Source organism: Maylandia zebra, linkage group LG10 (genome assembly GCF_041146795.1).
Source record: "Maylandia zebra isolate NMK-2024a linkage group LG10, Mzebra_GT3a, whole genome shotgun sequence".
In the NCBI taxonomy this organism is placed as follows: domain Eukaryota; kingdom Metazoa; phylum Chordata; class Actinopteri; order Cichliformes; family Cichlidae; genus Maylandia; species Maylandia zebra.
The window spans coordinates 17,199,900-17,212,562 of NC_135176.1; the positions used below are offsets into that span (position 1 = coordinate 17,199,900).

General features: G+C 42.8%; 1 protein-coding gene across 1 annotated transcript in view; it reads left to right on the forward strand.

Moving 5' to 3' along the window:
* The window catches only part of dchs1b (dachsous cadherin-related 1b), an 89,077-nt gene extending 78,974 nt beyond the window's left edge, over positions 1-10,103 (forward strand). Inside the window, exons 16-29 of the mRNA XM_004550084.6 lie at positions 988-1,113; positions 1,249-1,458; positions 1,955-2,211; positions 2,302-2,508; positions 2,597-2,993; positions 3,109-3,222; positions 3,350-3,561; positions 3,691-3,842; positions 4,019-4,149; positions 4,316-4,602; positions 5,112-5,253; positions 5,362-5,533; positions 5,620-6,029; positions 6,132-10,103. Of these exons, the coding sequence (XP_004550141.3) occupies positions 988-1,113; positions 1,249-1,458; positions 1,955-2,211; positions 2,302-2,508; positions 2,597-2,993; positions 3,109-3,222; positions 3,350-3,561; positions 3,691-3,842; positions 4,019-4,149; positions 4,316-4,602; positions 5,112-5,253; positions 5,362-5,533; positions 5,620-6,029; positions 6,132-8,179 (4,865 nt within the window). The 3' untranslated portion in view covers positions 8,180-10,103. The remainder of the gene's footprint in view (positions 1-987; positions 1,114-1,248; positions 1,459-1,954; positions 2,212-2,301; positions 2,509-2,596; positions 2,994-3,108; positions 3,223-3,349; positions 3,562-3,690; positions 3,843-4,018; positions 4,150-4,315; positions 4,603-5,111; positions 5,254-5,361; positions 5,534-5,619; positions 6,030-6,131) is intronic.
* Positions 10,104-12,663: the final 2,560 nt, after the last annotated feature.

A 12,663-nucleotide genomic window follows, 5' to 3' on the forward strand; every position in this document is an offset into this window, starting at 1 on the left:
AAAAAAAAGAAAGAAATACTTTACAAAAATAAGGTAAAATTCACCCAATATTGCTCCATCTATTCTGATTGGTTTTCTTTAATCGCAACACTTCTCCATAAGTTTGTATTTATCCAGCTTCCTTACTGATATAAACCTCAAAAACAACAACAAACCAATTTCTAATGACAGAATATACACACTGTGTAAAATATGAGTTATTATATCATCATGTTTTAAAACACTAAACTAAATCATGAAGTAGTAACTTGCTAAACAAAGACATTCACTGAAATTCTTCATTTTCTTCTTCTTTATATTTCATGAGTATCGTATCTTTATACCTTTTGTTAAGTGCTCTGTGTTTATGTTAAGTGAGCTTGTATTGAAATGAACTACTCTAAACTTTGAGGTGCGAATTTGAAGGGACCACCTATGGGAACAAAGGTTCCCAGTGACTAACATATGACAGAATGTTATGTAAGCTAGTAGCTTGATACCTGTGCAGCAGCAGCTTGCATTGTATTTTAAAATTAAATAAATGTGTCCTAAAAATGAGACATTTTCCAATTGCTAATACATGGCTCTGACAAAAACGTCTTTAAAAAGTAAGATCTCGTTTAGTTCAGGATGAGCAAATTGTACAAATTGAAGACAGTTGTTATTTTTGGCCAAAGGAATAATGCCAAGAAAGTCATGATATGGAAGGAAAAAAAGGTTCCAAGTTTCAGTGCTGGTTTAATGAGTAAGAAGGAAGCCGATCAGCCCCCAAAACCATAGAACTAAACCACACACATAAATGGTTTTGAGAAACCAAATCTTTTTAAATCAATCACATGCAGATGCTAACGATAATGTGTGGTCACAATCTTCATCCAGAGCCTTATAAGTTTACGGCACCGGCACTTGCAGCTGTAATTCTTTGAAATTACTGCCTTATTACATTTAATGTAGCCAAGTGCATTGTGTGCCTTTATTTCTATTTGCGTCTTGTTTTTTTTCATGAAGGTTCTAATGGACAAATAACATACGGAGGAGTATCAGAGGAAGGCTTTATAATCAACCCTGTGACAGGAGCCATCACCACCACAAAGGAACTGGACACAGAGCTACAGGATCACTACACTCTTACAGGTATTAAATCCCTTATGAGTTTATTTAAATGCTTTAATTAATGTGTTAGTTTAAGCATACATCAGCTCATATGAACAGTTTATTTTAACTTGCTTTACTCACTCTAACATCTCTTTTATTTCTGTCTCATATCAGTATATGCCAGGGATGGAGGCCTCCCTCCTAACTTTGCCAAGACTGTAGTCCGAGTGGAGGTGCAGGACGTGAATGACAACGCTCCAATCTTTGCAAAGCCGTTTTATGGACTTGAAGTGCCAGAGAACCAGGCTCCTGTAGAGCTTTGCATCCTCAAGGCCACAGACCCTGACTCAGGTCCTGGTGGAGAGCTGGAGTACAGAATTGCTGGTGAGAAACTGCATTGTGTGTCCAATCCAAGTATTTTATTAGATTTTAAAGAGTGATTTAGGTTCCCACAATTGCTGTAATTGCTGTTTACTGGGAGAAACATTACATTTTTGTCATTTTTGTTGTTTTTTTAGAGGCCAGAAAATCATAAAGTTTGAATTTAGAGATTTTAATGTGTTACTAAAATTGACTCCTGGACCCATTTTTGCTGATATTGTACCTACTCTATTGTAAGAGTTTAGTCCTGACTAGGAGATTTTGGACTAATTTACCCTATTGTGTTTTACTAGACCCTGTTTCTCCCATATCTCAAATAAAACCTGCACAGAGTGGCCAAATGTTTGCTCCTGATATAGTCTTATCAAAAGCACTACTACCTCTCTAGAGAGAAAATCTGGACTAAGTGCAGAGCTGGCACAGATGTCTCCATTCCTCTCCGTCTTTCAGCATTGAATTCAGGTTGGTTTTTTGTTTTTTTTCTATCCACTTCTTCTAGCCGGGGACCCTGATGGAGATTTTCAACTCCACGCCAGCACAGGAGCCCTGTCGACGTCTCGCGGGCTCGACAGGGAGACGCATGCAAAGTACACTCTGGAGGTGGTGGCCACAGACCGAGGCAGCCCTGCTCTCAGTGCTACTGTCACAGTGGAGGTCAACGTGCTGGACGTCAATGACAACAACCCCGTCTTCAGCAAAAGTAGCTACTCGGTGGAAATTTCAGAGGATGCTATAGAGGGAGCACAGGTTCTTGAGGTGGGATGAAATGGAAATAAATATATTCAAAAATTGTAAATACTTGAAAAAAAGTTTTTAATAATCTGACTTTTTTTTGTATGTATCTAGGTTTCAGCCACTGATACTGATGAAGACCTTAATGGGAAGGTTCTGTATTTCCTCAGTCAAGAGGCGCATGGCGCATTCAGTGTAGTTGAGCACAATGGTCGCATCACCACGTCAGCCCCTCTGGATCGCGAAAAACTGGCGTCATACAGCTTCCAGGTTTTTGCTGTTGACCTTTCACCGGCTGCACCTAGGAACTCGTCTGCTCAGGTAAATGAGGGGTTAGCTGTTTCAGGTGTTTAATGGGCTTGAATTTATGATCTGAAATCTAATTTCAGACATGATATCTTCCTTACAGGTGACAGTAACTGTCCTGGATGTCAACGACAACACCCCCTTCTTCATCCAAGATCCACTGGTCATTGAAGTGTCCAACAGGCGTTCCCAGCGGGTTTTAGCTACGATGAAAGCAGAGGACAAGGACTTTGGAGCAAATGGTTCTGTGTTTTACCGTTTCGCCACCCCAGTGAAAGGCTTCAGTATCAACTCCCTAACTGGGGAGATACAGGCCACTGAGCGACTGGCGGACCTCACCCAGGCACAAAGGACCCTGATAGTGGAGGCCATGGACCAAGGCAGCCCAGCTCAGTCGACACAGGGTGTTGTGATCATTTATGTGAAGGAGGTGGAATACAGCGGAATTCGTTTCTCGAGGAATGCTAGAGATGTCAGCATACAGGAGAATGCAGAGAAAGGTTGGGCAGTGTTATCAGGAATAGCAAGTAGTGCACCAGGTTTTAATTCTCCTATATCATTTTTTAAAACAATTACAAACACATTTTTTTTCTCTGCTCCACTGAAAAAATTCAGGTACCACTGTGGCTCAGGCTCAAGCTCAGTACCCAGATGGTTCTCGTAACGGTATCAGCTATAGCCTCTTCAGTGGGAACAGAAAGCAGGCCTTCAGTATCAGCTCTTCGACAGGTAACACTCACCCTTTAAGTGTTTCTTAAAGTATGTCTCGTGCAATGTGTTATCAAGATGGTTAATTAGTATAAGGATATTGTGATCTTCATTTTTTAATCAAATCTTCCTACTGTTTGTTCCACAGGTGAAATAAGGGTGCAGACCTCCAATGAACTAGACTTTGAAGACACCCCAAGACTCCGTCTTGTTGTGAAGGCTGAAACTGTGTCCTCTACATCTTACATGGCTTTCAACTTGATCCTGCAGGATGTCAATGACAACCTTCCTCGCTTCCAGCTGCAGAATTATGTGGCCTACATGAAGGAAGCACAAGGATATGAAATGCCAATCATACAGGTGCTCATAAATGTTAAAATAATAATAATAATAATACAGAGTTACAGAGATATTTGGTCTATTGGAGTTCTACAAAGGCTACAAATAAATTTCCTCCTCTTTGTTTCCCTTTCTGTCCTCGCTTTCCAGGTTGTTGCTGAGGATGTGGATCAGGGCCAAAATGGTCAGGTGACCTACTCCATCCAGTCATCAAGGATGAGTGGCCTCTTCAAGATTGATCCTGTGACAGGAAGCATTACCACAGCAGCCATCATGGACCGTGAGATCTTTACTCAAACTAAGTAAGAACTTCAACTTTTACTTTCTTGCTTTTGTAACCAAAATGTGATCAGTCTGAAACGGAAAAAAACGGAATTCACATAATTTTCAATCCAGTTAAATTCATTTCTATTCATGTAGCACCAAAGTGTAATAACAGAGGACAGTTTGGATTATCACCTTCTCTTCTCACCCACAGGCTGGTAGTTACAGCAACTGACAGAGGAAGTCCACGGCTCGCAGGTTCAGCCACACTGACGGTCATTATTGTTGACCAGAATGACAACAGTCCCACTATTCCCATACACCAGGAAATCCGCATCCCAGAGAGTAAGTTTTGCTGAATTTAAAAGGTATTGTTGGAGTTTCTGGTTAACACCCAGTGCTGACATTTACAAACAGTAAGGATCATCATCAAACAAATCATGCCTGTGCAATATATGTGGTGTGTTTGAATGCAACTAATAAGTTCATTTCCACTTTCTTTCTCTGTTAGATACTTTGATAGGCACTGAAATCACTCTCGTGACGGGCAACGACGTCGACTCCAGTCCTGCCATCTCCTACTCTTTACAGCTAGACCCAACAGCACTAGGCAAGTTTGGGATTCACCGCTATAGTGGAGGCGTGTCACTCACTGCCCCTCTGGACTTTGAGGAGAAGACGTGGTACACCCTGACTGTCAGAGCCACTGACAGCCAGCACCAAACTGAGGCCAACATTACAATTTTGGTGGAAGATATTAATGACAATGCACCAGCATTTACACATGATCTTTATCAGGTATGCCGTTAATTTTATTTTTATTGTGTTTGTTGTTGTTTTCTAAAAATCCCAACAGGCACCTAAAGAGAAAGTTGCTTGAATGTGTTTTTGTCTGAGGTATTCACAAATTATAAGATCTTAAAAGAAAGTGAATTATTTTCAGAAACAGTTTATTTCTAGTAGACAACATTAAATGCACTTGTGGGCTTGAAACACATTGAATACACATTTGTACACTTCTGACTTGCACACAGTGGGTGTGATAAAATTTAACTGCCTAATATTAACTTGGGGACCATTGTGGAGATGAGCCTGTAAAAAATATACTACTCTGTCTCAGGAAATGACCTCAGTATAAAGAAAAACACACACAGGATAAAGCAACTACATTATAAAAAGTATTTTCCCCTCTGTGAAGGCAGTGCCTGTTGCCCTCCACACAGTGAGTTATAGGTTTATATGATCCAATGCTGGGGTGTTTGTTTCCTGTATCCAAATGTTAGAATTAATGTCTCTTTTTCTCTTAGGTTACTCTTCCTGAGCACACACCACCAGGAAGTGCAGTTATCACAGTAACAGCGACTGACAGGGACTCCGGCGAGAACGGCAGGATCACCTATAAAGTGATGTCGTCAACCAAGGAGGGTTTCTACATTGACCCGAGCAATGGTAAAGATAAGCTTGGCTGCTTCCTGCTCTATTTTATTTCCCTGCGCTCATTTTTAATAACACTTTTGGCACAATGAGTAAGTTCATCTCATTTCCTTCTGATTTCAGGAACTCTGTTCATCAATCACAGAGTTGAGTTTGACCCCGAGCGCCCATCAGTCAGCATCGTCATTGAAGCTCGCGACAGAGGCCTGCCCCCGCTCTCCTCTCTTACTACAGTCCAAGTTCAAATATCCGACGTCAACGACAATGCTCCTGTGTTTCACCAGTCGGAGTACAGGTCAGTCTGTGCTCATTAGAATTTGGACATATTGAGGTGCAACCCGAACAGCCGTCTTCACATAATACTCTTTGGTTGGTTTGCAGGGTTACGGTTTCTGAAGACACGATCCCAGGGTCGACAGTTCTCACTTTTGAAGCCTTCGACAGCGACCTCTCTCGAGAAAACTGCGGCTTCGACTTTGCCATTGCCAGCGGAAATGAAGGAAACGCATTCCAGATCGAAAGCAGCGTGCGCTTCCTGGAGGGACGGGGCTTTCAGACGGTTGGGACTCTGCTGTTGGCCGAGGGAGTTGACTTTGAAACCAAGTCACTGTACAACCTCACTGTGGTAGTGTCAGACCGCGGCGTACCGCAGAGGAGCTCTAGTGTTGCTGCGGTGATAACGATCGGTGATGTGAATGATAATCCTCCAGCATTCACCAGAGCAGAATACACCGTGTCACTGATTGAGGGTGCTACCGCTGGGACTGAGATCATACGACTGACTGCTACAGGTGGGTGTTCCTTCTTTCATCCAGTCACCTGTAAATGTTTCTCGCTGTCTTGTTTGGTCTCTCAGTTATATACTTGAACTCTGTTGTTGTATTTTTTAACAGACCCTGACTCAACTCCTAATGCTGAAGTCCAGTATTCTATCAGCTCTGGGAATGAGGTGAACTTATTTACTGTGGACCCGTGGAGTGGAGCCTTAAAGCTTCAGCGAGCACTCGATCGCGAGCACCAGCCCACACATGTTGTCATTGTTCAAGCGACAGATGGACAGGGTCACTTCGCCCTAGCTCCAGTCATTGTTGAGGTCAAAGACGTGAATGATAACCATCCGTTCTTCCCTGTGGATGTCCTGATAGCCAGTATCAGAGAAAACCAGCCAGCCAACTCAGCGGTGACTGTTCTGCACGCGATAGACCACGATACGGGGGTTTTTGGCCAGCTGAAGTATTACATGTTGGAACGGTCTGGGGCAGGAAAAGAAAGCTTTGCTGTGGACCAGAACTCAGGAGAAATCAGAAGCAAAATTCCATTTGACTTCGAGAAGGTCAACACCTTCAGTTTTGTCGCAGTGGCAGCGGATTCAGGCAACCATTCAGCCACTGTGACTGTACAGGTGTTTGTCACGGGTGAGGATGAGTATGACCCACTCTTCACATCCTCTGATTTCTCCTTTGAAGTTCCAGAGGGAGCCAAGAAAGGACAAAGCATTGGCCAGGTCCAGGCAAGTGATGAGGATGAAGGGGTGGATGGTATTGTTCTTTATTCTCTTACTGCCAGCTCTCCATATTTTGATGTAAACAAAACCACTGGGGTGGTCTTTCTCAAGCTGGACAGTTCAGGCAGCAGTAGCAGCAGTGGGTCGGGTCGGAGTAAACGGGAAACCAGAGTTATGACTTTAGACGTGCAAGCTCACAGCCCTCTGGATACATCTCGCACTACTACAGCCCAGGTCTCCATCGATGTGACAAACACCAACTTTGGCCTGGCCGCTGACGTCAACATCCTGGTTATTAGCATAGTTGCTGTGTCTCTTGGTTTTATCGTATTGCTTGTGGTCATGGCAGTGGTTGTGTTCCTGGTCAAGTCACGCAGGAGAAAGAAAGGCCAGGAGACAGGAAACAGAACTGTTGCCTCGGGAACTGCCTTGCAAAAACTGGATGATTGCAGCCCTGGGCCAGGGGGAGAAAGGATCTACCACCAGGCCTTGCCAGGCTATGCTGGTGACCAAGGTGGTGCTGGTGGCGGACCCTACACTAGAGGAGGGTCTTTGGATCCTTCTCACTCCAGTGGTAGAGGATCAGCTGAAGCAGCAGAGGATGATGAGATCAGGATGATAAATGAGTATCCCCGCGTTGCATCCATCACCTCATCAATGCAGGAGCACATCTCTGCCAGAGGACCAGACTCTGGAATCCAGCAGGATGCTGACCAGCTTTCTGATATTTCCTGTGAGCCTGCAGCTTTGGAGGGCAGCACTTGGTTCAAAGGAAAGAAGCTAGGTGGCAGCCTCAGTGGGACCTTACTCTCTGGACAGCTCCCGGTCTACAGGGATGAGGGAGGTGGTTACCTAGGAGTGGGCCGTGGTCTCAATATTTCCCTCCCCAAGGATTATGCCTTTCCGGAGGATGGGAAACCTTCCGTAGATGGTTCCCTCACAGCTATTGTTGCCAGTGACGAGGAGCTCCGTGGAAGCTATAACTGGGATTATCTACTCAACTGGTGCCCTCAGTTCCAGCCTCTTGCAAATGTCTTCACAGAGATTGCCAGGCTGAAAGATGAAACTGCTCAGCAAAGTCAGAACCCTCGCCAGCCCTTCCAGCCCAAGCCCAAAATGGATCCTAAACCTAGAATTGACCCTCCACCTCTCATCACATCAGTGGCCCACCCAGGAGCCATGTCAGTTCCTCCCAAAGTCCCTGTAATTGGGCGGACATTCCCCCACTTGGCTTCACTCCGCAGGTCCCCCATCAGTCACGAGGGATCTATTTCATCAGCAGCGATGTCACCGAGCTTCTCCCCGTCTCTGTCCCCTCTGGCAGCTCGATCGCCAGCTGTTTCTCCATTTGGAGTCAACCAAGGGCCCTCAGCGTCCATGATCAGCACCAGGGAGCCCTCACTGGAACAGAGTCCCGATCATGAGATGAGAATATAATTGAAACATTTGAAACATGACATTACTATTTAGGGAGAAACTCTAAGACGGACAACCTGAACAAAGCATGACTGACCAGCATTTGGATGTTCTTTTGCATGGATCAAAAGAAAGCAAGCGGTGATGGTGTCAGTTTTATTGTCATTCTCAAAAACATTTGTCTTATTCCACAAAAAGAAATCAAGGTTTCCCAAATTCCCCGCTAGTGACATTTGGTGGGCAATACCCACAAAAAATACTTAGCGTCTGTCTCCTGGTAGAATATTTGTACTGCCATTGTGTCGGCAGCTTTGCAGGAATATGTGTGATGGGCTCGACTGCAGCAGCCCACCCATCCACTACAAAGTGACGCAGGACTCCACGAACTGATCGGGGTTAAGAGCCAAATAGAAAATGTGCACTTACCATGCCCTGCAGTCAGAGATCCCTTAGTGTGTAGATAGATAAATGTGTAGTTTTCATGTTACCTCGCTGGCTGGCCAGAGAGCTAAGGACCTCGTTCCTCTCTTTGTGTCTGTGGACTTCTGTTTTTTTACCCTCCAGTATTAAACCCATCTAGTGGCTACTCTGAGAATGGTCTCTGGACGCACCCGTCGGATCATATGGACAGACAAACGGTGTGTGTTCACAGAGACACTGATTCATTGATTTGCCAATGCATCGCATAGTGAAAAAACAATTGAGATTATTATTTTTCTCACCTTTCGGACAACACTCGTTTGGATTTAACCTTTATTTTATATTTTTATATAAATTTATGATTTCAGATCCATTATTTCACATGAAGAGGTTATTGTTTTTGAGTATTTGAATATATGTGTATTTGTATGTATGTGGGCTACATTATGTGTACTGTATGTGTCTCCTAGGTTTATAGAGACTTGTGATTGTTCAGAATTGAGTGACAGGGAGGCGTTTGTGTTTTTAGCATTATTTATAATAAGAAAAGAGGACTTTCAACCACAAGCTTTGGAAACCATCAGCAGCTCACTTTATGCTGTGTTGAGATTTTTTTTTTGTCAAATTGTTGATCATCCTAAATCAAACACATATAAATCAGATGAAGAAAAATCTGTGATCAGTCTGTATTTCCACTTTGCAGCTGTTCAGCACTGTCGTGGCATGCACTTGCACTTGCACTTGCGCCACGCCGTGACAGAAGATTCCCTTTGTTATTCAGGGACAACTCGGTTTGCTGTTCACCTCTGTGTCTTTCAAAGAAAGTGCTTCCTAAAATCAGTTACATCACTCATTCACCTGAATGCGTTTTACTGTGAAGTTGTTCATCTCAGTACAAAGAAAACAACGATGAACAGGATGAGATTCTCAAATGGCAAAACCCGGAGAGATGTAGCACACGAGCCAGACAAGTAGCAACCAAAAGGCTGAACACATGAGCCCTAATGATTGTACAAGGATTTAGCCACCAGTGCTGTTTTTTATGTCTGTGACTTTACACATCGAGAATGTCAGTAGCATGATGAGGTGTTTTACACCAGCCCCCCCACCCACACCCACTGCTCAGACTCAGTTTTAGCAATCTTAAAATGTTGTTTTTGTTTTTCATTCTTTATATATACTCATCATCAAACTCATCATTTTAATTGCAGTGATTGGATGTCCTGATGTTTTCAAGATTTGGTTTCTACCTCTGTTCTGTGTTCAACCGTGCAGATCCCCATCATGCAAAGCTGGCACTGGTCCAGCTTAAAGTTACTCATGTCACGAGCCCAGCTCCAGCACTACATGCTCTTTGGCTGTTTCAGAAACATTTCTTTGTTTGAGAACCGCAGTTTGGAGTTCAGTTTGAGATGACTGCCAGTGACTGATCAGTGGAGCAATGGAAGACAGAAAGAAAAAAAGAAGAAGCTGTATTTCTTTTTTTAAAGCAAATAATAAATTCCTACTGATCTCTTTTGACAAATTGGAGTCGTACTTCATCTTTTTCAGGAGTCAAGACAGCGAGAGGAGAACTGAGAAGCGACTGATCTGAATGAATAATTGCAAAATGTTTATTTCATATGATGCATAGGCATGTTTGCATAGCTGCTTGGGATTTCTGCCTCATTTGGTCATCACGCACAGCCTCGCAGCATTTCTTTGTTATTGTTATGTACAGAAGGAGCTAGTCATGGATTATGACAAGGCCCAAGAGAAAGAGCCAGAGACAGAAGCTCCTGAGTGTAGGAGAGAAATGCAAGGCCTCAAATGAGAGGTGATGATGATCACTTCAACATGATCACTTGAACATATCACAGGGGCAATTACACACAGATAAATGCATTCTTCTGATATTAAACAGACAACTGTAGCTCATCTGGCTGCTTTGCAAATGAAACATATAACCCAAACTGTGGCCTTGCCAGAAAAATAAAGGGGCTTGCTGCCCCAGCTTGCCTGTTCACCTCCACACACAGCTGTGTGTACAGCCTGCTCTCCCAAGACTCCTTCACTAACCCCACACAACTTCAAATAATCACAACCACACAAGTACTTAGAGGCTACTACACAGTGACACGCATGGCCCAAAACAAATCTGCCCCAGCTGATATTGGCTACGATCCAGCTCCGACAGGCACATACTTGGCTGGTTCTTCAAGCTGCAAAATCTGGGAGAAATCTACGCGGAGCCGAGTGCAGGACAAGACGTAAGCCAAGTCTGAAATCCATGGTACAGTACTGTTGTGTCATAAAATATTGTTAGACTTTTTTGTAGCCGTAACAACATGCAGCATTTAAATATGCTTTAAACTAGATAAAAGAAAGCCCTGTAACCCAAGAAATCTCAGAGTATCAAAACTGAAATAGTAGCTCGTGAAAATAAAAATTAAAAGATGCACAGAATCATCACTGATGTCCATTTGACTTCCTCCTTTACATTTACTCTTCAAATTGATTTAAGGCCCCTCAGAACTTCACAGGTATACAATGAACACTGGGCACGCTGTGAGTTAATGGTCTATAAAGACAGTCTTGCCTAATCTCATCTTCTAAGATTCAATGGATGAAAAATGAGACTAGCTTAAGTCTAAAAGTTTTAGGAAAATTTGGACTGTTTTTTTGACATAAAACTGTAATTACCAGATAAGGGATCCCAAGTGTTTGGAAGCTCTGGCAAACGGGAACTTTGATGAATCTTATTCTCTCCACTCATTACATTCCAAGAAAGTACACACTGTTAAAGACTTTGTTTTCCTTCCAGTGGGTCTGGGTAATCTGCAGCTGCACTCAATGGGAATCAAGCCTGTAAACATCATATTAAACTTGGCCCACACTGTAGTTAAAACCCAGGTGCTCTCTCATTTTGACTTTGATCAGTTCGGTTTCATTAAGTGATGAATCGGTACATGTACCTAAATGTACTGGTACCTCAAAATAAGATATGCATGCTGCTGGTAAGGATGATGTACTGTATACAGTACGAGACACTATAAATGCACTCTATCAGTTGATGCATTACTCTTTAATGTAGGTCAGTGCAGAGAGAAAGAGAGGGGGGGGGGAACTTTTAACTAGCTTTGAGTTCTTTCAGGGATTTACAGTATAAACTATTATTTACCAAAGAAAGATTAAAAATGAAAATTAAGACCAAAACAAGGCATCTGTGGCTCAACTGGAGCATTATAGTAAAAACACAGGTTACCCCAAGTAGGCATCCAAGGGGGAGAAGAGTTCAAAGACATTAATTATTTTGTCTTGTACTCGGAAATGAGTGCAAAGTATGAAAACCTATGACCCGAACTAACAAACTACTGTGTTTTCCTATTATATTGTGAATCAACGCACATATTTGGTGATCAAATATTTTAAGGAGCACAGTGCCGACTTTTCACATGAAACACGAGTGTGAACAGACGGACTATGAAAACATTTTACCATAGTTATGATTTCTTTCATGGGTCTCAATGAGTAATGTTGTGCTTTTTTTAAGGCCAAAGCTTTTATTTTTTCTGCATGGACAATTTAGCACTACAAATTACAAATATACAGATTATAAAATGGAAACATGAGTTTTGAAAGAAGCAAACTTCACACTTCCAGTGTGGCTGTGGATCAGGAGGTAGAGCAGGATGGTTGGTGGTACAGTGTGCGTACCTTGGGCGTGGGCCAAATACTGAGCCCTGAGTTTCTGCCAGTGAATTCATTAGAGTATCTATGTTAGATAGAAAGTACTTAGATGTAGAATAAAGTGTTTGTATGTGCTTATGTGCCCATGTGTGTAAATGGGCACATAAGCACTTTGAGTGCTCGTGAACGGCAGAAAAGCACTATATAAGAAGCAGTCTTTTTTTAAATGGCATTGTGGGAAAGGTTATTGCTGCTTAATCCAAACTGGGAACCTCTCATCCTCATTGGAATGGCCTTTAAAAGAAATCCTGTTTAAAAAGACATTTATAGAACTGAAAGAGATGCATTCAGAATAAAATCGGCTCATCATTTTCCATTTCACTTCACTGGAGTCAACAATTTGATCGTCCCATGTA